A 21749-nucleotide genomic window follows, 5' to 3' on the forward strand; every position below is an offset into this window, starting at 1 on the left:
AAATTTTAGTAAAAGTAAAAAATGAACATTTAGTCTGTCGATCATCTTTTTAGGAAGAATGGGATTTTAGTAAGCAGAGGATACGGAGAAGCATATGGGTGAAGGAAAGTAAAAACACAAAGGTCAGAATGTTTCTGGTTTGCTTGGGGGTACTTTGCAACCTCCAGGCTATCTGAAGAACATAACACAAAAAAGAGTATAGTGGGATACAAGGCTGGAAAATTACATTTAGGTCAAATTAAGAAGATTCTTGAATACTATTATATTTAGATTTTTATAATGCAGACATTAAAGAGCCACTGAAATTATTGAAGAATGAAAAGACAAGTTCTGATCTTGTTGAATACATGAAGCAAACTCAACCAGGCATGTTTAGGTTGAATCCAGTAACTTTCAATAGAGAAGAATGTAAAATTACCACAACCGAAGCAGTTACCACGGGAGTAGCTAAAATTAAGCACCAGATTGAATTTGGGCAGGTAGAGAGCTAGAGATGAAATAATTCTAGTGTTTCTACATTCAGAAGATGTAATACTTGTCTAATATGTTATGAAACATTATAGAATACATTCTACTTATAATAGTTGTATTTCTTGTAAATGTTGGTGGCTTTTATTCATTGTGGCTTTACTTAGAAAAATATCTGAAAATAAAGATGAAATTGTAGACTATGTCCATGGGTTAGCCAGCATCCAGGCAAATGAATTTGAAGTGGAAGATGAAGATAGAGCTCAAGTTTTGAGAAGATAGAATATTTTAATTTCGACATTGTTTAATGAACGTAAAATGTTATTGTGACTCTTTTCTCCCATAACCCTTGTTCAGGTCTCTGTCTTAGCATGTAGCACAGACATTGAAGTCACCTATTTATTTATCTTCTTCCCTATTTGACAAAAACACCTATAAGGGACAAAATTACACTTTTATTATTCTCATACTCCCAGTACCTATGGTAGTTATTCCCATGTAGGAGACACTCAATGTTTGCTGAAATGAACTGAAATTAGGAAGTACACAGATCTGTAAGTTAGGTCATAAGATAAAATTGGAAATATAGGTCTATACATCCTTCAATTAGTTATAAGATCCAAAGACAAAAAATCTGTATTTTATAATTATGTTTGAATTTGCAAGTGCTATATATGTTATTTCAAAGAACCTTAGCATAAAATTTGTTAAATGAAGATATGTCAGATCAAGGTTACAGACTTTAGCTTCATTAAAAATGATCAACAATAAAATGTATACAAATAGTACTCATTTTTTTACTATAAACCTCGGATGAAAATAGGTCATCATCTCATTGAAAACAACCTCAAAAATTAATACTTTGTGCTTTAATTGTGTGCTCAACAACTGGGTTAAGAATTTTATGTCTCATTACAGTTTCACAAAAGTTTTGAGATATTTCTTGCCACATACAACAAATGAGGAACCTGAAGCCGAGAGAAGTTTTGTGATCTTTTTTCAAGGCCACAGACTGAGTCAGCAAATAGCAGAACTGGAATTAAAAACCACATCTTTCTTTCTATAACGTCAGTGCTCTCAACCACGAAGATACGTCATTCTGAAAACTAACTAGAAAATTAAGAAAATAATAATATCTGAGCAAAACTATTTTAATAATTTTATCAGACAAAAAGAAAATTGTCACAACTTCTCCTTTAGAACTGATGTCCAAATTCCCTCTTTTCTGAAGCTCAGGTTCAGAACATGCTAAATATACCATAGTCCACAGTTACAAACATGAAGTTGAAGTTTCTTAAGTTTGAACAGGAGAAAGAGTTCTAATCAAAATAGGTCATCACACAAGGAGGCTAGAAACAAATCTTGGTGCAACAGTGCTGATTCAAACAGTATTTAGAGAGCTTGAACATTTGAAGGCAACAGGTATTGAGTTGGCATGGTCAACACGGACTAATTCTAGAAACAACCACACCAGAGTTCCAGTCTTGCATCCATGTGATCATATCTGCACTGGTCACTCAGATCCATGTAATGGTGTTAGATGTAACCAAAAACTGGAAACCCCACTCCACTGTGTCCCTAGAAGAGGCAGAGTTGGAATTTTCCTGATCAACAAATTTTATTTATTTATTTATGAGAGAGTCTTGCTGTCACCCAGGCTGGAGTGCAGTGGCACAATTACAGCCCACTGCAGCCTCAACCTCCCTCGCTCAAGCAATCCTCCCACCTCAGCCTCCAAAATAAGTGGGTCTACGATCACAGGCCACCATATTGGGCTAATTATTTAATTTTTTCTAGAGAGAGGGTCTCTGCATGTCACCCAGACTGGTCTTGAACTCCTGGGCTCAAGCTATCTTCCCACCCCAGCCTCCCAAAGCACTGGTATTACAGGAGTGAGCCACTGCAGCCAGCCACCATTTTGTATTAACACTTCTTAACTTCATTTCTGCAAAGATTTTCCATTACTCAAATAGAAAAAAAGGTAGAGAATTACACACAACATAGAGTAGCTCAAGTTTGTCTAAGCTATTCCTACCACATTACTAAGCTGCCCTATACCAGTCACTATTAAATTCATATTACAATAAGGATTTTTCTTTTTTTTAAGCAAAAGAAGTCATATCAAATTAGTATTATTATTAGTTTGTAGCTTGCATGGTATTAATTTGTAAACAATTTTTGGTTTATAGTTGTATAATTATCATAATGAATTTATTCCTACTATGTTACTGGTTCATACAAAATGAAAGTTATTTTAAGTAATTTGGCTTACAAATTGGAAGTCTGTGATTTTTTTCCTTTTAAAGATATCTATATATTTTTCAAGCTTGAGAAACACTTCTCTGGAGGACTCTTATGACTGGGGCAACAAATTATCTGTGTTAAGACTAAAGATGGTCCAGGAAGAAAGGGATTAGAAAAGCAGGCAGTGGTCATCTAGGGTAACTGCATTTTGATGGCAGTGATTTTGGCAGAGATGAAGTGCCACATTTTTGTTTCTCATCAGCATTCCTGTCAGGAAGTAGAAAACTTGCTGGGTGCTGTCCAAAACTTGTTATCTATTTTTGGAAAGCCAACTTGTCAGAAAATCAGAATATGAGGCTCCAGATTTACTATGCAGGCATCTTTAGATTATGAGGGATGTTCCTGTGCTTCTTGGTCTTAGAACACATTATGAAAGGCAAGATACTTCTTTAGATCTATGAAAGTGGACTGTGGATGAAGTGGGTTTTTTTCGTTTGTTTGTTCATTTTTCAAGAACTGTAAACAGTGCTTGTGATGGTATGCAGCTGGATGTGGAACTCTTTAGTTGGTGAGGGATAGTTTCTCTCCAGAAAGTTCTCATGGTTGCAGTATTCCTCTACATGCAATCACACCTTCAACAAGAGGCCAAGGAGATAATAACAATCTCATGCAGATTTATAAATTGACTATATCAGTGATTGTGTTTGGCTGTCCATTAGGCCCTTTGTGAATATAACACCTGTTTCCGAAGGCTAGTGAGAACAAAAATCTTTAAAAAATGTATTTATATATGCATAGATTTTATTTTCTATTTTTTCCACATAAATGGAATGTATGTCTGGAGGTCATACATTGAATACATTCAGGAGAGGAATAGAGTTTCAAGTAGCAAAAGGATCTTCAGGATGTCATCCAATTACTTTCCCTGGACCTGGAGGCTAGCAGGAGGCAATTTGGAACTGGGTCAGGTATATAGGAGTTCCCTTTTTCAGTCAGTGGCCAACTACTAGAATTGGGTTGGCAGTAGCTTTTTAAGTCTACCTGAATTTTCTTCCCCCCAGAATATCATAAAGCTGATGTAGTTCCAAGGCCCCTCTCAAGAGTTGATGTATGGGGCCAGGCACAGTAGCTTACACCTGTAATCCCAGCACTTTGGGAGGCCAAGGCAATCACCTGAGATCAGGAGTTTGAGACCAGCCTGACTAAAATGGTGAAACCATGTCTCCACTAAAAATACAAAAAATTAGCCCGGCATAGTGGCAAGCGCCTGTAATCCCAGCTACTTGGGAGGCTGAGGCAGGAGAATCCCTTGAACCCGGGAGGTGGAGGTTGCAGTGAGCCGAGATCGCGCCATTGCACTCCAGCCCGGGCAATAAGAGTGAAACTCCGTCTCAAAAACAGCAAGAACAAAAAACAAAACAAAACAACACACACAAAAAAACAAAGAGTTGATGTATGGAAGCAAAGGGATGTATAAAAATCAGGAAAAAAATGACTTTTTTTCCATGAATAGTTAGGTCCAGTCAAAAGGCTCACAACTAGCATGAACTCCTGAGAACATTCATTTTTCTTTGCTAGTTAGACATTTACAAGTGAGGTGCAGTGAGAAGACTATGTTTACTATGCATGTAAATATTAAAACTTTATTAGCAGTATGCTATCAAAGGCATCACGTATACATATAAATATTAAGGAAATGCCAAAAGCACAAATATTAACATAGGCATGAAATGCTATCCAGTCCTAGAAAGAACATGGATGCATGAATGCAGAAGGCGTTCAGAAAGACTTGGTAAATATGAGCCGCATTCTTCCAACCATCATTTGTTCCTTCTTTTGTAACTGTGGATCACAAAATTAATAAATAAAAAGTGTGAGTCATCTTTGTATGTTTAACACTGTGATCAATGCTGAGGGTGGGGGAAGTCTATAAACTATATAGTACGTTATGTTTTTCTTCAAAAAATCTTGTAATCTAGGCGGTGAGGCAGAGCAAGCACAATATCTAATAATACAGTATTAAAGGAATCATAGTAAGAAGCCAGGGGAGAGAGACAGGAAGAAGGCCTCCTTATGGTAGTGAAAAGGCAGATTGGTTAAGAAGATGAGGAGGGTCAGTCAATTTTAGGTGGGGAAAATCACATAAAACATCCTTTAGAATGAGAGTGAGTAATTTGTGTTTAATAATAATGAAGAGGCCAATATGAATGGACGGAAAAAAGTTATATTTAAGGGACAGAAAATATCTGCAATAGGTAGAGGACTAGCGGACAATGCAGACACATTTTAGGCAAGTGGATGAAGCTAAATTACCCATGATTGATGAATAGAAATAGGACAGTGATGTCAAAAAGTCACGTATAATTTGTTACATATGATTGTTCCTTTTTGTCTCTCCTCTCTAATATGCTTTAGTTTACTTATGTTACATATATAATTATATTATGTGTAATATATATATAATATCTGAGTTATATCTGAGCTTTCTGATATCTATTTATTTATCTATTTGTCTCATGTCTATACAGCCTGGTTTGCCTAAGCCCCTATTAGTTTATGCTTATTTTGGGGGGATATCATGTTCATATGTATATGATTTAAAAATACTGAAATACTTTTAAATATAAAACTATTTTTGTAGAGTCACCAAAATGACAATTCCAATTTTATGTCAATGCATACATTAAAATAGACATATACCTTAATTTTTTAGCACCCTCTTTAACTATCATTAGTGTTCCAAACTGGATGACATGATTATTTAGGGAATCTAACCATGAAGGATTGATGATCTGAACAAAATAAATAGGAATGAAAAGGGAAGAGACAGAAATAAACATTTCATAAAAAGCAATGAAATTTAATGAATGACTGGAAGAACAGAAGTGATACAAAGAAAATTACTAATCATTCAGATTGGAATAATCAGAAAAACAGTAGAAGAACTCAAAAAGTTTGGAAAGTTGCAAATGTCGAAAAGATAAAGAACAATTATACAAATAAACATCTTTTGACCTTGAAGCCCCATGATACTTCTCTGTGACAATAATCTCAACTTGTTTCTAATGAACACATTCAAACTCTTCGAGTTTCCATATATGCATTAATTTAGTTCTAGTATGAATTCTTCTTAAAATATTAGTCATGATTTTGAGGCTGTATATTTACTGATGCATTTATCTGAATAACCAGAGATTTTATGAATGTCTAAAATATAAATTTCTTCTGCAAATGGGAACTTACAAAGGAGTTGTTTAACAAATGAGAATCTAAGGCCTAGTGAGTTAAGTGTATTACTCTGAATCACATGGATAATAATAATGAGTAACCCTACACGAACTGACTAGATATCAGGCACTGTCCTAAGAAAGTTATGTATTTTCACTGATTTAACCTCACAACACAACCTATCAAGTTAGTACTATAGTATTACCATCCTCATTTTACACTGGAAAGATGAAACTCAGGTTAAGAAATATCTTAGGGTCACACAGCTATTAGTTGAAGAGTTGGGAATTTAACCCATGTCTTCAGGCTCAAAGGTTTTTTATTTGCTATATCATTATTTCAATCATGGGGGAAATCAAGAAGAACCAATTGTGATGGTTTTCAATTCTAGAGTTTATGCCCAAAATTGCACACATTTAGGGAAACTGCTTTAGAAATATTTCTTTTACACAAGTGGAGAGAACACATTTATTTTGACTACATGGATATACTCAATACAGCCAATCAAACTGAAATAATGCACTCATGCTTAGGGATATGCTTACAAATCATTATTTTAAATCTCTTTAAGGAAGAGTAAGACTGTCTTTGAGATTACCTAAATAACTTGCTAATATTGAAATGTAGAAATCAAAAGAAAAATTACACCTGAATTGTGCTTAGTAAGTATTCAAGTATCTTGAATCAAGAAAGCTTACTGGAAAAATACATCTTGAAAGCCATTTACAACATTCCAGTAATTAAAAATATATAGCAATTTTTAAAGAGTCATATTCTAATAAAGTTTAACTAAACTTCTAAAATGCTTCCATAATATCATGAAGAAAAACATTAAAATTATATTTATAAATATTTCACTTAATAATAATTGAATTTTAGAATATTCAAATACTCTAAAGATTGTTATTTAGTGGAAAGAATTTTAAAGAATGGTATTCCATTTATGTTGTGGGGCAGATTATTATTCCTGTACATTGAATTGAAACTTTAAAGGATTTACAGCTTTTCAAAATAACCTGATACCACAGAGAACTTTACACGTTTGATAAAACCCTTGAAAAACAAAGTTTTATGTAAACAAAAAATTGCATTTTCTTAAACTACAATACAATGTATTAATATAATTGTAAGCAGTGACAGATGTAATTATATTTGATTGGGGAAATTAAGAGGTGTCTGTAGATCTCAGCAAACCTCTCAGACAGAAGTGACAAGGGGTCCTCTGGGTTTTAGACAGAGTACAGGGACATCTGCATATCCACTTCTGCATCTTGGCTGGGGCAGATTAGAAATCAGGCAGGTTTTAAGAAGAATGACAACATAGCTTCATTGGCAATCCACGTTATGCTATCCTTAATATCAAATGTCTCCTAGTAACTGCAACATTGTTTCATGTTTTAGATTAGGAAGGAAGGAAGGGAGGGAAGGGAGGGGAGGGGAGGAGAGGGGAGGGCAAGAGAAGGGAAGGAAATGCTCCTAGAAAAAGAGGAAAAGGGATCAAATTGGCCGGAGGAATGTTGATTTTGAGGCCAATATATACAATCAAAAATAAAACAGTTTTCTAGACAAATAAAGGAGACATATGCCCTAATTTTAAATGCAGTTACGATAATATTATTCCTTAAATGTCTATTATTCTGAATAAATTCTTGTTAATATTGTTTTCTTTTAAATTCATGTTGTCAATTCTTACTGCTTAGTTAATAATTTACTTTTACAAGCATTTATTTATTTGTTACAATTTTCAATATGCATCTACATAATAAACTAAAGACACATATCAGAGGCCATTTAAAACTCATTAATATTACTTTCTCACACTTATTTTTATTTTGCCCTTTCTAACTTGGCAGTATGCTTACCAAAAATTTTAAGTTTTATACTTCAAAAAAAAACTTAAGGCAAAACTATTCCTAACCTACTCTACTCACTTTAATGATAAATGACTGCAGATCTCCACTTGAATTGGTAAAATAATTCAAACAAAAATATTCAAACATGTTGCAAACTGATTTCATACATTTCTTGTACTTACTGATATACTGTGTCACATGTATATTTAAACCTGTTAATAATTTTGTCATTCTAAATTTTATAGCAGTAAGATTTAACGTGCTTTTGAAAATATAATACTTAACTGAATAAAACAAAATATGAGTGAAAAATACAAAGCTGGAAAGACATAAAGAAATAATGCAATGATAGTACTTAATTTTTTCAGATAAAAAAATCAGAATCTCAAAAGTATTAATTTTTACAAATGAAGTAGTATTTAAAAATTAGACTCAAGTTCATCTGGCATTCAATTCACTGCTCTACCTATTGAATGTAAGGACCTGAAGTCATTTTGAATATATCATATTTTCCAACTCCCACTGAAAGTTTGCATCCACTTAATGACCTCTTAAGTGCTAATTGCACACTTATTGAATGCCTACAATTTAGGGAATTTATTAATCCCTGAGACAGCCATCAATTTTTTAAGATCTCACATAAGAAAGAAACATATTATAGAAAGGCATTTATACTTTAGTTCTCACACATTAATCCTCATGCTTAGGCTGGGTTGAGGGGGATAAGGGAGGATGGGGATGGGGGTCTGGGGAGGGTCTGAAATAGGCAGGACTAGAGGGTAAGGCATGTAGAGAACTTAATTCTCCTTTCACATAATAATGTTTCAATTATTAAAAGCACATATTATGCTCCCTCGTAGATCTCATGTCTCTTTACACTTTCCATTTCCTCTTTAATCGTGTTTCAAATCTGCCTTGTGATTTCCAAGGTGTGACATTCAGTGCTGAAGCAAGACCCACAAATGATTAGATCACTGTGGGACTCAGCTGAACATTCACAGACTCTTTCTAGAAAAGTCGGAGTCAACATTTTAATGCTTCAAATCCACCTGGGCAGGACTTTTGTTTGCATTCTGTTGGCTTGCTTGCTTAGTTGTTCATTTGTTTGTTTGTTGTAAAGAGGAGTAGCTCAAAGCCAATCTGATTCTGATAAATGGCCAAGGTAGAGAATTCCTGGCCCAAACAGTATGTTTCCTTTATTATTATTATTATTTTAATCCTAAGATTGCAATTTTAATAGTTACAGAATTCCTCACAGTCAGGCTAAGTTTATATATAAACATGCCAAGTTTACCTTTGACATGTTCACATGGACTACTTCTAAACAAAATCTTCAATATCTGAATAAGAATATGTGATTTTTATGATTTAGCTAGGATCTAATAATTTTACACTGTTAATTTTTAGCTTTTTATGTTATTTCTAACTGCCCAGATATTTGTGGTTCCTGATTATGTTTTCCAGTATTTTCACTATTTTCTCAGCTCTGCATTTTGTGGAAATATTTCCTGTATATTCGTTTAAATCTGATAAATAGGTTAACAGACAAGAACATAAAAAAGAGTCCTGCAGAATTCAAAAGAAAATTCCCTCCAGAGTGACGTAACATTTAGGCATGGTTATTCAATCAATTTCTAATCTGTCCTGTGAGTAACACCAGAGACCTTGCCTAGTGTCATACTGACTTTAAAAGCACTTTAGACTGCCTTTGATGCACTGCTGTGCCAGTACAATGATTTACCATCTTACACTGAGGCTGTTAATTCCTAGTACTATTTTACAAAATAAATTTGGCATAGAGTTAAATATCATATGAAAGTTTTTCATATGATACATAATCAAAAGCTTACTTCAAAGCATACTTTAAAATAGATTAGGAAAATTGTTGCTTTTATGAGATTGAATGTCTTAAACAATTTGAATCTCAGTATTTCAACAAACACATTATTAAGCAACAACACAGGTATATATATATTTAAAAACATATTTCTAATACACAATCCACTTCATTGTTACCATGATAATAGTTTCCTGGAAGCAATAAAATCCACAAGATTCTTACCAAAAAGGCTGGGAACCTTGGTTGATTGTGGAGTCAGTGAGTTATTCACAGCACTGAGCTGGGTTCCATAATTATCCACCTGGAAACCATTTGCTGGGAAAAAATACAGCCAATTAAAACAGATAAACATTGTCACAATCTCATATTTGGACTCATGAAGCATACAACAGTTAAAAAAGCAGACTTCTGGCAATTTCATTCACATTGCTATGTTAAATTAACAAACAGTGAATCTTTAAATATAATTGTAAGGTAATATTTCCATGAGTAACTGTAGTTCTTGGTCAAAAAAGCATAGCAGTTAATGTTTATGTCATGCCTTTAATAAATGTTATAGGCAGATAAAACAGTGATTTTAGGTGGTAGTTTTCAATAACTGTTTGCTCTCATATTTGTATAAATGTGAAAGATTTCAGCAATTCTATTGTGCCAAAATTGTACTGCAGTATTCTCAGGAAGAAAAATTAAATAATGCAACATAAAAAGTATTAGATCTATGAAAATAATTTCTTAATTTTCTTTGCTTTTTAAAAAACTATAGTCACAAATCTCACATTGAATGCACACAAATATATCTTCATTTGCATGGCTCAAAACCTGAGTAAGCTTGAATATCATCTGAGATGCCTTAGTTTTAAAAGGATGCCTATAAATTAACTAAAATGAAATAAGAAGTAAACTTACGACCATCTTCACAGGTGTTCTTGCATTCTTCCAGTGTCTCAAAATTGTTCATATTGCCCAGGCATCCACCATACTTGAAACGTTCACACTGTTTTGTCTGATTGTTATAAAAATACCTGGTAATATAACCTCGACATATTCCAGGATCTTCTTCCAAAAAGCAGAAATCTGGCTTTTCTAGAAATTATAAAAATGTCAGAAAGCAATATTCTTTTGTGTAAATAAATTACTGATTTTAATAAAATTTATAAATACCTGGCTATTGAAGGAGTAAGCATAAAAATTAAAAAGTAAACTCTAACTTTATCCACAACTATACACTATTAAAATTATCTACCATATTTTGGGATTGGCATTTCAAATTCTAAATTTCTCATAGTAAATTAGTAGGGAATTAACTGTCATTTTTTAAGAATTTAAGGAATAAAAGATTATTTTACTATGTGCCACTCTTGCTTTGAAATTACAAAACATTATGGCAAAAAATGTGGTTTAATTATTTTTAATATGTTCATGTGTATTAACATTTAGGAGAGGTCTATGAACATTTCAAGCTATTGAGGGTGGCTTCTCAGGAAAAGCATTGTAGTGCGTTGCTTCATTAAGAATGGTTTAAATTTTTAAAAGTTGAAAAAGAAAATTTGAGGGGTATGGAAGTTTTCATGGCTAGCCTTAGAAGTTCCTGAATTCTTATGCGGGAATTAATATCTGTACTAGGTAGGACATCCTCTACTGCTGTGTCATTTTTATTTTTTCCTTCTTCTTGTCATTGGAATGACTTCAATAATGCAGAGACAGAAAGGAAATACATGTTCAAGGATTGGAGAGGCTTTTGCAAAAGACTAATCCTTCTTCTCTGATAGTGTTCCAAAGCAGGCTAAACACAGCTGTCATAAAAGTTGTGCCACTGTGATCTACATCACCAGCTCTGTCTACATGCATGCACTGTGAAAAGAAGTGAGCTAATTTTCAAAATTATTATGCTCACGGGTATATTGGGCCTGAATTTTTAGAACAAAATTCCAATTTCTCAATTTTTTTCCTGCAAGTATATTACCATATTGGCAAAACTGAACTGTGGTAACCTTTTTCATCTTAAAACAACTTGTTCTTCTATGTCAGGGAAGCAATACCCACAAGTATTTTACAGTAAAAAAGAACATGTATTTAATAATATTAATGATTTCTGCAACAGTTGCAGATATGCAAAAGAACTAACTCTTTATTAAAAAGTTATTTTATTAAAATTTCCTACTATAATACAGTTTTAAAAGTCTATTTTCTATAACTTTTCAATGTATTAATTTGAAAGTTAACTTTGTTTCTTCTGTATTGCCTCTTGTTCTTTCAAATGAATGTTTTCATGATTTTTAGTTAAGTGTAATAATATGTGGGGAAAGGAATACAACAATTCTTTAAAATTTTATAACATTTTATCAGGTAAAAATACATTGAATTACTATCATATGATTTGTTTTAGTCTTAATGTGTACTTTTTATGAAATTTTAAATGATCTGAACAGAGGATACAAGAACTTCATGTTTGCCAAAAGTGGATGGGCGAAAAATATTGCATGTAAAAAACAAAAAAGTATAACAAATTATGCTGATAAGTATAATTAAGAAACTGTACATGTACATAAATATATACACCTAATACATACCCACAAAAATTAAAACTAAACAAATAAAACCACAACAAACAATAAACTGTACAACTGAAAGTTGTTATTTTTCCTATGAAACTACATCGGGAAACATGAACTTATTTGAAGACAAAGTTGAAAATGGACACATGTAAAATAATTCTTTTTTGGCCTGCAGTTTGAACTACAGTTGTAAATCAAAAAATTAATTTCCTATTTTCTTCAGGTAAATAAATTAACCTTCTTATTGAATTTGCATACATAACCCTTGCTCTAAGTTGGTGCACAGTTGAAATTGAGTAACACAGAACGCAGACTGGATAAGCTAAAGCAGTATTACTGTCAACTTTTGTTTGGGCCTGAATACTTGGGAATTGTCTTGGACCAAACTTTCTTTCTAAGGGATTGTATTAAATCTCAAATCTCTTTATAATGGTCCAATACTAGGAAGCATAATACAATGTTAACTCGAAATTGATCAGGTCTTTGTTATGAATAGGTGTTAGCATGTAAGCATTTTTAACATTCATGTGGAAAGCTTTATTCTCTTTCATATATAATATGAGATAGGAATGATTGAATTCTGAATTATAAATATATACTTTATAGCACAATTTTACATAAAAATAGTACCTGTATTTAATTTTTTTCTAATTTTATGTTTTTGGTAAAAGTTCCTAATATTTAAAGGTTGGTATTTTCTTCCACAAAAATATTTTCCTTTGTAGACAAAAACTTCATTATAAATATGCCATTTTGATATTACAGATAAGGCCTTCATTTAATTAAAGTACTAAATATTTTTGTCAAGATTATTTTAATATTTATAGGAACTTATTTTTTAAAATTGTAAGTACATACATTTACTTATGTTTCTTGTACAAGCTTTGCTATTATCTTTATTTTATACATTTTGATTCCAATTCTGTCAGAGAATTGAGCCTAAAGATTATCAATGTGTCACAGAAATTTTCAACTCTTTCCCACATAAATAAATCAAAATAAATAAAATTAAAATGCACTTTGAATTTTGTGGTCTTTCATGTTGTGGTCTTTCATGTCCTGAGTTAAATAATTTAATCTCTTTGTTCAGTATTTTCTCATTGAAATGTAAATGCCATAACTGGCAATTGGACCAAATCAGTTTCTAGACCTTTATTAAAAGGAGGTTGGTTTCCCTGATCCATTGATAACATTTTTTCTGGTGCTGATATATTTGTGAAAAAGTAATTATTTTTAGCTAAAAACAATAAATGATATGATTTAAATTACACAATTAAACATATACATACATGCTAGATATTTATTTTTAAATATCTCCACTTACTTTTGCATGTATAACTGCTGACAACTCACAGACATACATCTATTCAAGGGAATATTTGGTGAAACTTGCTAAAGCCACACAATGCTGAGATTAACAAGTGATTAGAGATCAGAGAAATAAAGTAAGACTCAAAACATCAAAATCTCTATCTGGAAGATGTTAAAATAACATGTGTGGCTCTGGACTATGATTGAACTAAAACTAAATATCATACTAGAATTAGAGTAAATAAGGTGTTTGGAGCCTCCTCTGACAAATACAATGTATATATTTTCCTAATTTTTGATTATGTCCATTGAAACACGCAATAAATCATTTCAAAAATGACATGATCAATCTGTCATATGGGTTTATGATCAATCTTTTTTATGGGTTTTTGTAATCAATCTCAGAGAAACTTAAGAATTGAGTATCTATACTGAATCAAGGACCAGAAAAAACAAGCAAACAAACAAATGAAAAATTGAATATCTAAATGCCTTACATAAATCCTTCAAATTTACAGACAAATAAATGTTCACCTTGTTGCAATGTTGTCTTCATAATCCTGTTTGCATTATCTGTAATCAAAAGAATATATGCATATCAATTGCTACAATTTATAATGTAATACTATGAATTTGAATTTAACAAACAAGAGTGATATTTATTACCATTAAAATAATTCTTATACAGAATGTCTTCATAAAAATTGAATTTCTTTTTCTTTTCTCTAAAAATTAATCTTTTCTGTGTACTGTAACCACGAAGCCACTTCATTTCAATAGAGTAATGTTTTAGAAACTATGATAAAACTTTCTAACACACTTACAAAGCTGAGAATTCAGTGACTATGTTTACTGTTCAGAATATCTATACTTAAAACAATTATTTTAAAAATGTGAAATATGAAAGTAATTCAAGCAGCCTACGTTACATATAAAAATAATTTGTTAGATACCTGGGAATAAAAGTGAAATTAACCAGAATTATTTCCTTTCTTTATTCTTTCCCCTGCTGCATTGTCTCAACCCAATTGCAAGCTTCATTATTATTACCAATGTAGAGAAGAAATGAAACAAAAGGCACCTGGGACACGTTGTTTGGTTTAACATTTGATTAACGGAATCATTTCCCTCTAAAACTGGAATGTTAGTTGTCTTTGTCCTACCATATTCCAAGTATGAATTCTAAGTTCTAATTTAAATGATAGGTAATGAAATTTAAATTGACAAGTCTATGAAGTTTTAATTTGTTCGCATAGACATTAGGAAAGTTGAGTGATATTTATTTTGTTGTGGAATCATTTGTTTTACAGAGAAAATCTTTGGTCAAAGCAGGTTACCATTAGTTATATGACCAGAGAGATAGAAAGGGAGCGAGAGAGAGAAGGGAAGAAAGAATGAGAGAAATAATATGAATTGGGTTATAAGCCTCTTTCAGCAACTGGATCATCTTTTTTTTCTTGAAATAGTTAATTCTTCTATGGAGAGTAAAATGTCTACAAAAGGGAAACTAACGGACCCAAACTTCTTTTCGAATTGTACTGTTTTATTCAATAGCCTTTTAAAAAAAGAGGTGTGTGTGTGTGTGTGTGTATATGTATAGCTGTATCTATTTAGGTAAGTTTTGTGTTTTGCTTTGTTTTCACTGCAACTAACCAACTTCATGTTAATGTTTTCAACTAGATTGTAGACTGTCATATAACCTGACATTAAAATATTTAGATATAAAACTAATATGTTATGATTTAATTCATAAAAAGAAAGAAGTGTATACATACAATGAGTACATAAGACTAGAACACTAAACAATTTTCATTCCTGATTTACCTAGTGACAATAGTCATAGGATGGGAATATATAAATGCTTGATTAATATAATTTTTAAAAGAACATATATTTTGTTTATTTACTGTTACATTCTAAATAGGATTAATTCAGGTAATACACATGCCAACTAACTCAATGTGGTTTAGCACACTAGAATTTTAAGTGTATTTATATTACCAATAATTATCTTTGAGGAATCTAGTAATAATAACCTTGGACATGATAATTTGTATGGCAATAGCAGTATGAAAGCAATTGATAGTTAGAAATGATTTATAGCAAATTATCACGTTTTCTTAGATTTAGACAGGACAAACCATTTATCAATGCTTTTTAAGGAGCAATGAGAGAATGTTAGACTAATTTCCATTCTAGTACTCTTTTGAATTTCAACTTATATGAATTTGTTTTAATATTTCATTATGAATATTAAGATGTAAGACTGACAAGCAAAAACATCCCAAAATTTGCATTTGGTTGACACACATTGGTATATGATATTTTATACCTCAAACTGACTTATTGATTTTTGCTTCTAAATCCATTCAAAAGTGTGCCACATGTAAATAATGATATGTTCATCTGGGTGTGCAGTGTTAGGTAAATACCAATTGTGTGAAGTTGGTAGAGAGCGTTGTTCAAATCTTTTATATCCTTAGTGATTGTTGTTTACTTTTTCTGTCAATTACTGAAAAAAGGTGTCTTGAAGTATGTAAACTGAACTGAAGAATTGTATACTCTCACTTCTGCCAATTTTTTCATTAAAAATTTTGGAGTTTTATAATTAGGACCATACACACAGGCATTAAAGATTGTTGTGTCTTTTTTATTAATGGACCTTATTATAAATATCTTTCTTTCCACCTGGTAGTATTTTTTATCCTGTAGTCTACTTTTACTAATCATTCTTATGATTAGTGCTTACATATTATATCTTTTTCCATCCTTTCACTTTTAATCTCTCTGTCCTTATTTGTAAAGGGCCTTTCCTATAGACAACATGTAGTTAGTTCTTGATTTATTTTTGCATACAGTGTGATAATATCTACCTTTTAACTGGAGTGACTGGACCATTAAATTTTAATTTAATCTAATTATCATTAAAGTTGAGTATAAATATCACTAGCTATTTGATTTCTGTTTCTCATTTCTTCTTTGTTTCTGTTTCCCTCTGTTCATGTCTTCTTTAGAATCGCTGTAATTGAATATTTTAATAATAATTTCATCTTCATTATGGGCCTATTTGTTATTTCTGCTTGTTTCATTTTTTTAATGGTTGCTTTAAGGATTATAATGTACTAATCCATTACAGTCTAGTGTCAAGTAATGTATGTCATTGTCACCTGCAGAAACCTCAGAACTTTACAACAATAATCTCGTATTTTTCTCCTTCCTTCCTGTGTGCTTTAATTCTAAATCCTTTAATACTAATTGTACTGCTGCTCTACCAGGAATAAATTTCCCCAGATAATGCTGATTTGAAAAGCGCTTATTTTAAGAAGTAGATTACTGATTGGCACTTTTTTTTCTCTTTCAGTTCTTTATTTTTTCTTTTTAAAAATTTATTTCTTTTTTATTTTCATAGATTTAGGGGTTAGAAGTACAATTTTGTTACGTGGTTATATTGCATAGTGGTGAAGTGGATTTTAGTGTAACCATAACCCAAATAATATCCATTGTACCCATTAGATAGTTTCTCATTCCCTGGTCTCCTTTCATCTTCCCATCTTCCTGAGTGTCTATTGTCTATTATTCTACTATGCCCACATGTACACACTATTTACCTCCCACTTATAAATTAGAACATGTGGGATTTGAATTTCTGTTTCTGAGTTATTTCACTTAAGATAATAGCCTCCAGTTCCATCCATGCTGCTATAAAAGACATGATTTTATTTTTAATGGCTGAGTAGTATTCCATGGAGTATATGTGTATATATAAATATCACATTTTATTTACCCAATCATCTGTTAATAGACACTGATGTTGATTTTATATCTTTGCTACTGTAAATAGTGCTGTGCTAAACATACAAGTACAGTTATCTTTTTGATATAATGATGTATTTGCTTTTGGGTAGATATCCAGCAGTGGGATTGCTGGAACAAATGGTAGTTCTATTTTTTAGGTCTTTGGGAAATCTCCACACTGTTTTCCATAGAGGTTATACTAATTTACATTTCCAGCAACAATGTATAAGCATTCTTTTTTCTCCTAATCTTCAACATCTGTCATTTTTTGACTTTTTAATAATAGCCATTCTGACTGGTGTAATATGGTATCTCATTGTAGTTTTAATTTGCATTTGTCTGATGATTAGTGATTTTCGGCATTTTTTCATATGCTTGTTGGCTGTGTATATGTTTCTTTTGAAAGATACCTTTTCGTGTCCTTTGTCCATTTTTTAAGTAGTTTGTTATTTTCTTGTTGAATTGTTTGAGTTACATGTAGATTTTAGATATTAGTCTTTTGTCCAATACACAGTTTGCAAATATTTTTTCTCATTCCTTAGGTTATCTGTTCACTCTGATATTTCTTTGGCTGTGCAGAATTACTTGTGGATCAACTTTAACTCTCATTTGTCTATTTTTATTTCTCTTGCATTTGCTTTTGAGGATTTAGTCATAAATTCTTTGCCTAGGTCAATATGTAGGAGAGTTTTTCCCAGATTTTCCTCTAGAATTATTATAGTTTCAGGTCTTACATTTAAGTCATTAATCTATTTTGAGTTAATTTTTGTATAAGGCAAGAGACATTATTCCAGTTTTATTCTTCTGCATATGGCTATCCAATTTCTCAACACCATTTATTGAATAGAGTGCCCATTCACCACTGTGTGTTTTTGTTCATTTTGTCAAAGAACAGTTGGCTGTAAATAAGTGTTACAGCCAGGAGGGAGGAGGTACCCTGCAAAGCTACAGGGGCAGAGCTGCCCAAGACCATGGGAGCCCACCTCTTGCATCAGCGTGACCTGGATACGAGACATGGAGTCAAAGGAGATCATTTTGGAGCTTTAAGATTTGACTGTCCTGCTGGATTTTGGACTTGCATGGGGCCTGTAGATCCTTTGTTTTGGCCAATTTCTCCCATTTGGAACAGCTGTATTTACCCAATGCCTGAACCCCCATTGTATCTAGGAAGTAACTAACTTGGTTTTGATTTTATAAGCTCATAGACAGAAGGGACTTGCCTTGTCTCAGATGAGACATTGGACTGTGGACTTTTGAGTTAATGCTGAAATGAGTTAAGAATTTGGGGTACTATTGGGAAGGCATGATCAGTTTTGAAATGTGCAGGTGCATGGTGCAAGCTGTCAATGGATCTACCATTCTGTGGCCTGGAGGATGCTGCCTTTCTTCTCACAACTCCACTAGGCAGTGCCCCAGTAGGGAATCTGTGTCAGGGGTCTGACTCTACATTTCCCTTCTGCACTGCTCTAGCAGAGGCTCCCCATGAGAGCCCCACCCATGCAGCAAACTTCTATCTGCACATCCAGGCGTTTCCATACAACTTCTGAAATCTAGATGTAGGTTCCCAAACCTCAATTCTTGACTTCCGTGCACTCTCAGGCTCAATACCATGTGGAAGTTGCCAAGGCTCGAGGCTCACGCCCTGTGAAGCTCTGACCCTAGCTCTATGTTGGCCCCCTCCAATCATGGCTGGAGTGGCTAGGACACAGTGCACGAAGTCCCTAGACTGCACACAGCATGGAGACCCTGGGCCCAGTCCAGGAAACCACTTTTTCCTCCTAAGCCTCCAGGCTGGTGATGGGAAGAGCTGGCACAAAGGTCTCACATGCCCTAGAGACATTTTCCCCATTGTCCTGGTGATTAACATTCAGATCCTTGTTACTTACGCAAATTTCTACAGCTGGCTTGAATTTTTCCTCAGAGAATGTAATTTTATTTTCACTTGCATTGTCAAGCTGCAAATTTTCCAAACTTTTATGCTCTATTTCCTTTTTGAAACTGAATGCCTTTAACAGCACCCAAGTCCCCTCTTGAATGCTTTGGTGCTTAGAAATTTATTCTGTCAAATACTCTACATCATTTCTTCAAGTTCAATGTTCCACAAATCTCTAGGGCAGGGGCAAAATGCTGCCAGTCTCTTTGCTAAAACATAATGAGAGTCAGCTTTGCTCCAGTTCCCAACAAGTTCCTCATCTCTGAGACCACCTCAGGCTGGACCTTATTGTTCATATCACTATCAGCATTTTTGTCAAAGCCTTTCAACAAGTCTCTTGGAAGTTCTGAACTTTCCCACATTTTCCTGTCTTCTTTTGAGCCCTCCAAACTGTTCCAACCTCTGCCTGTTACCCAGTTCCAAAGTCACTTCCACATTTTCAGGTATCTTTTCAGCAACACCCCATTCTACTGGTACCAATTTACTGTGAGCAAGTCACATCTTACATGGATAGTGGCAGGCAAAGAGAGAGCTTATGCAGAGAAACTCCTGTTTGTTAAAACCGTAAGATCATGTGAGACCCATTCACTACCATGCATGATAATAGCATGGGAAAGACCACCTGCCCCCTGCCCCATCCCCCATGATTCAATCATTTCCCACCAGTCCCTCCCACAACACATGGGAATTATGGGAGCTACAAGACGATATTTGGGTAGGGACACAGAGTGAAACCATATAACACACATTGTTAGAAAAACCACAACCACTTCCGCTTTCTAATCTCTAATAGCCATCTCCTCTTTTCAGAGAGACCACCATGCTGTACTTGGGTTTCTTTCATATAATGGTGGTTCTGAATGCCTTCACACAGGAAGCAGGGGAGATTGCAGGGCTCATCTTATGTATTTACCTTCTCCCAGAGGTCACAATCCTGCATGCCTTTTGTTCAATGTTTGCAAACAGTTGTTTTTTACATTTTGTCCAGTTTTATAGTTCTTTATGTTGGGAGAGAAAGTCTTGTTCTATTTATCCATCATGGCTGCCAATTAAATTCTCTCCTGAGGTGCGTTTTTAAAAGTCTAGCCATATTTTTTTTCTATATACCAGTTATATCCTTATTAGTAGTCTGCTGTATAAAACACTCAGACATTCATACAATAATTACAAGTGACTTTTCTTTTTTTTTTTTCATGGAGTCTTCCTCTGTTGCACAGCTGGAGTGCAGTGGTGCAATCTCAGCTCACTGCAACGTCTGCCTCCTGGTTTCAAGCAATTCTCCTATCTCAGCCTCCTGAGTAGCTGGGACTACAGGCACATGCCACCATTCCCAGCTAATTTTTGTATTTTTAGTAGGGACGGAGTTTCACCATATTGGTGAGGCTGGTCTAAAACTCCTGACCTTAGGTGATCCACCCGTCTCAGCCTCCCAAAGTGCTGGGATTACAGGTGTGAGCCACTGCAGCCAGCCTCAAGTGACTTTTGATAGATAATGAGGAGATAGGGGTAACAGAGTTACATTTACGTGCTAGCCAGAAATGATATTTTAAATGATGATAAGCAAGGCTATTACTGATGAACAAAATGATTACATTTGACTAACCTTTAAAGAAAAGAGTAAGTTTTGCACAATGATAAACCATAAGACTTGAACTATACACATATATAAAAAGAACAGGTATATATTTCAGGAAAGAGGCCAGTTGATGAAAATAAATAGCCTGCCAAATGAAAGAATGGGGATTACAAAGAATGAGGCAACCAGGCTTCTAGCCAAGGTACTGACAACTAAGAATGATTTTCAACTCAACACAAAAGGATACTTGGCCCAATACGTATGGAAGAAAATGGGGTATAGAAATCTGTGATGAATGGGAAAAGACCAAGCAATCACAAAAACCAAGGCACCACTGAGGACCACTGAGCTGCCTAAACTGTGTTAGTAACATTCCTAGGGCATCTATGGAGAGGAAACAGAGAAATCAGTGCTGTGAGGTTAAAGAAATATATTCGTGTCTATTCTCTTCTTTCAGATCTGGAGCATACAACTAAACATCTTACAGAGTCACAGAGGAGAGAAGTTTGCTCTTCACCACATTGAGGTTTTCCCACAGGCCAAGAGCACCATGATGCCAAGGCTCTTGAGTAAAAGCTATTTAGAAAGCAGTAACAAAGTGAGAATGCAGAGCTGCCTGATTTGCAAAAAACAAGACATCTAGTGTTACTAACCAGAGATATCATTTCTATATCACCTCAATTGTATCCAACCAGCTCTACTAACATGCTATTGTAGAATATTGGTCTAGAAACTAGGGAAATAAAAGCAACTCAACTTATTTTATCCCTTGAGTAACTTACAATTTGGAAGAATAACCTGAGATTTAAAAAAACATTCAAAAGTTTGGTCAGTAATTATTTGTAATTTATCTTAGTGAGAAGATATAAAATCCCATACAATAAGGTAATTAGCAAATATTGCAAAAATGTTAAATTTTAGTAGGATTAATGCAGAATAAAAGTTT

The 21749-nt window shown here is 33.5% G+C and overlaps 1 protein-coding gene across 3 annotated transcripts in view; it reads right to left on the reverse strand.

Moving 5' to 3' along the window:
- TFPI (tissue factor pathway inhibitor) overlaps positions 1-21749 on the reverse strand; it is an 87387-nt gene that overhangs the window by 7419 nt on the left and 58219 nt on the right. For 2 of the 3 annotated variants that reach the window (XM_030803344.1, XM_030803345.1), the window contains exons 4-6: positions 14034-14072; positions 10540-10716; positions 9856-9948 (exon numbers count right to left, since the gene is read on the reverse strand). In XM_030803344.1, the coding sequence (XP_030659204.1) occupies positions 9856-9948; positions 10540-10716; positions 14034-14072 (309 nt within the window). Of the gene's footprint in view, positions 1-4328; positions 4555-9855; positions 9949-10539; positions 10717-14033; positions 14073-21749 lie in introns of those variants that run through there. The other variant, XM_012501700.2, reaches the window with a different exon arrangement.

Source organism: Nomascus leucogenys, chromosome 22a (genome assembly GCF_006542625.1).
Source record: "Nomascus leucogenys isolate Asia chromosome 22a, Asia_NLE_v1, whole genome shotgun sequence".
NCBI lineage: Eukaryota > Metazoa > Chordata > Mammalia > Primates > Hylobatidae > Nomascus > Nomascus leucogenys.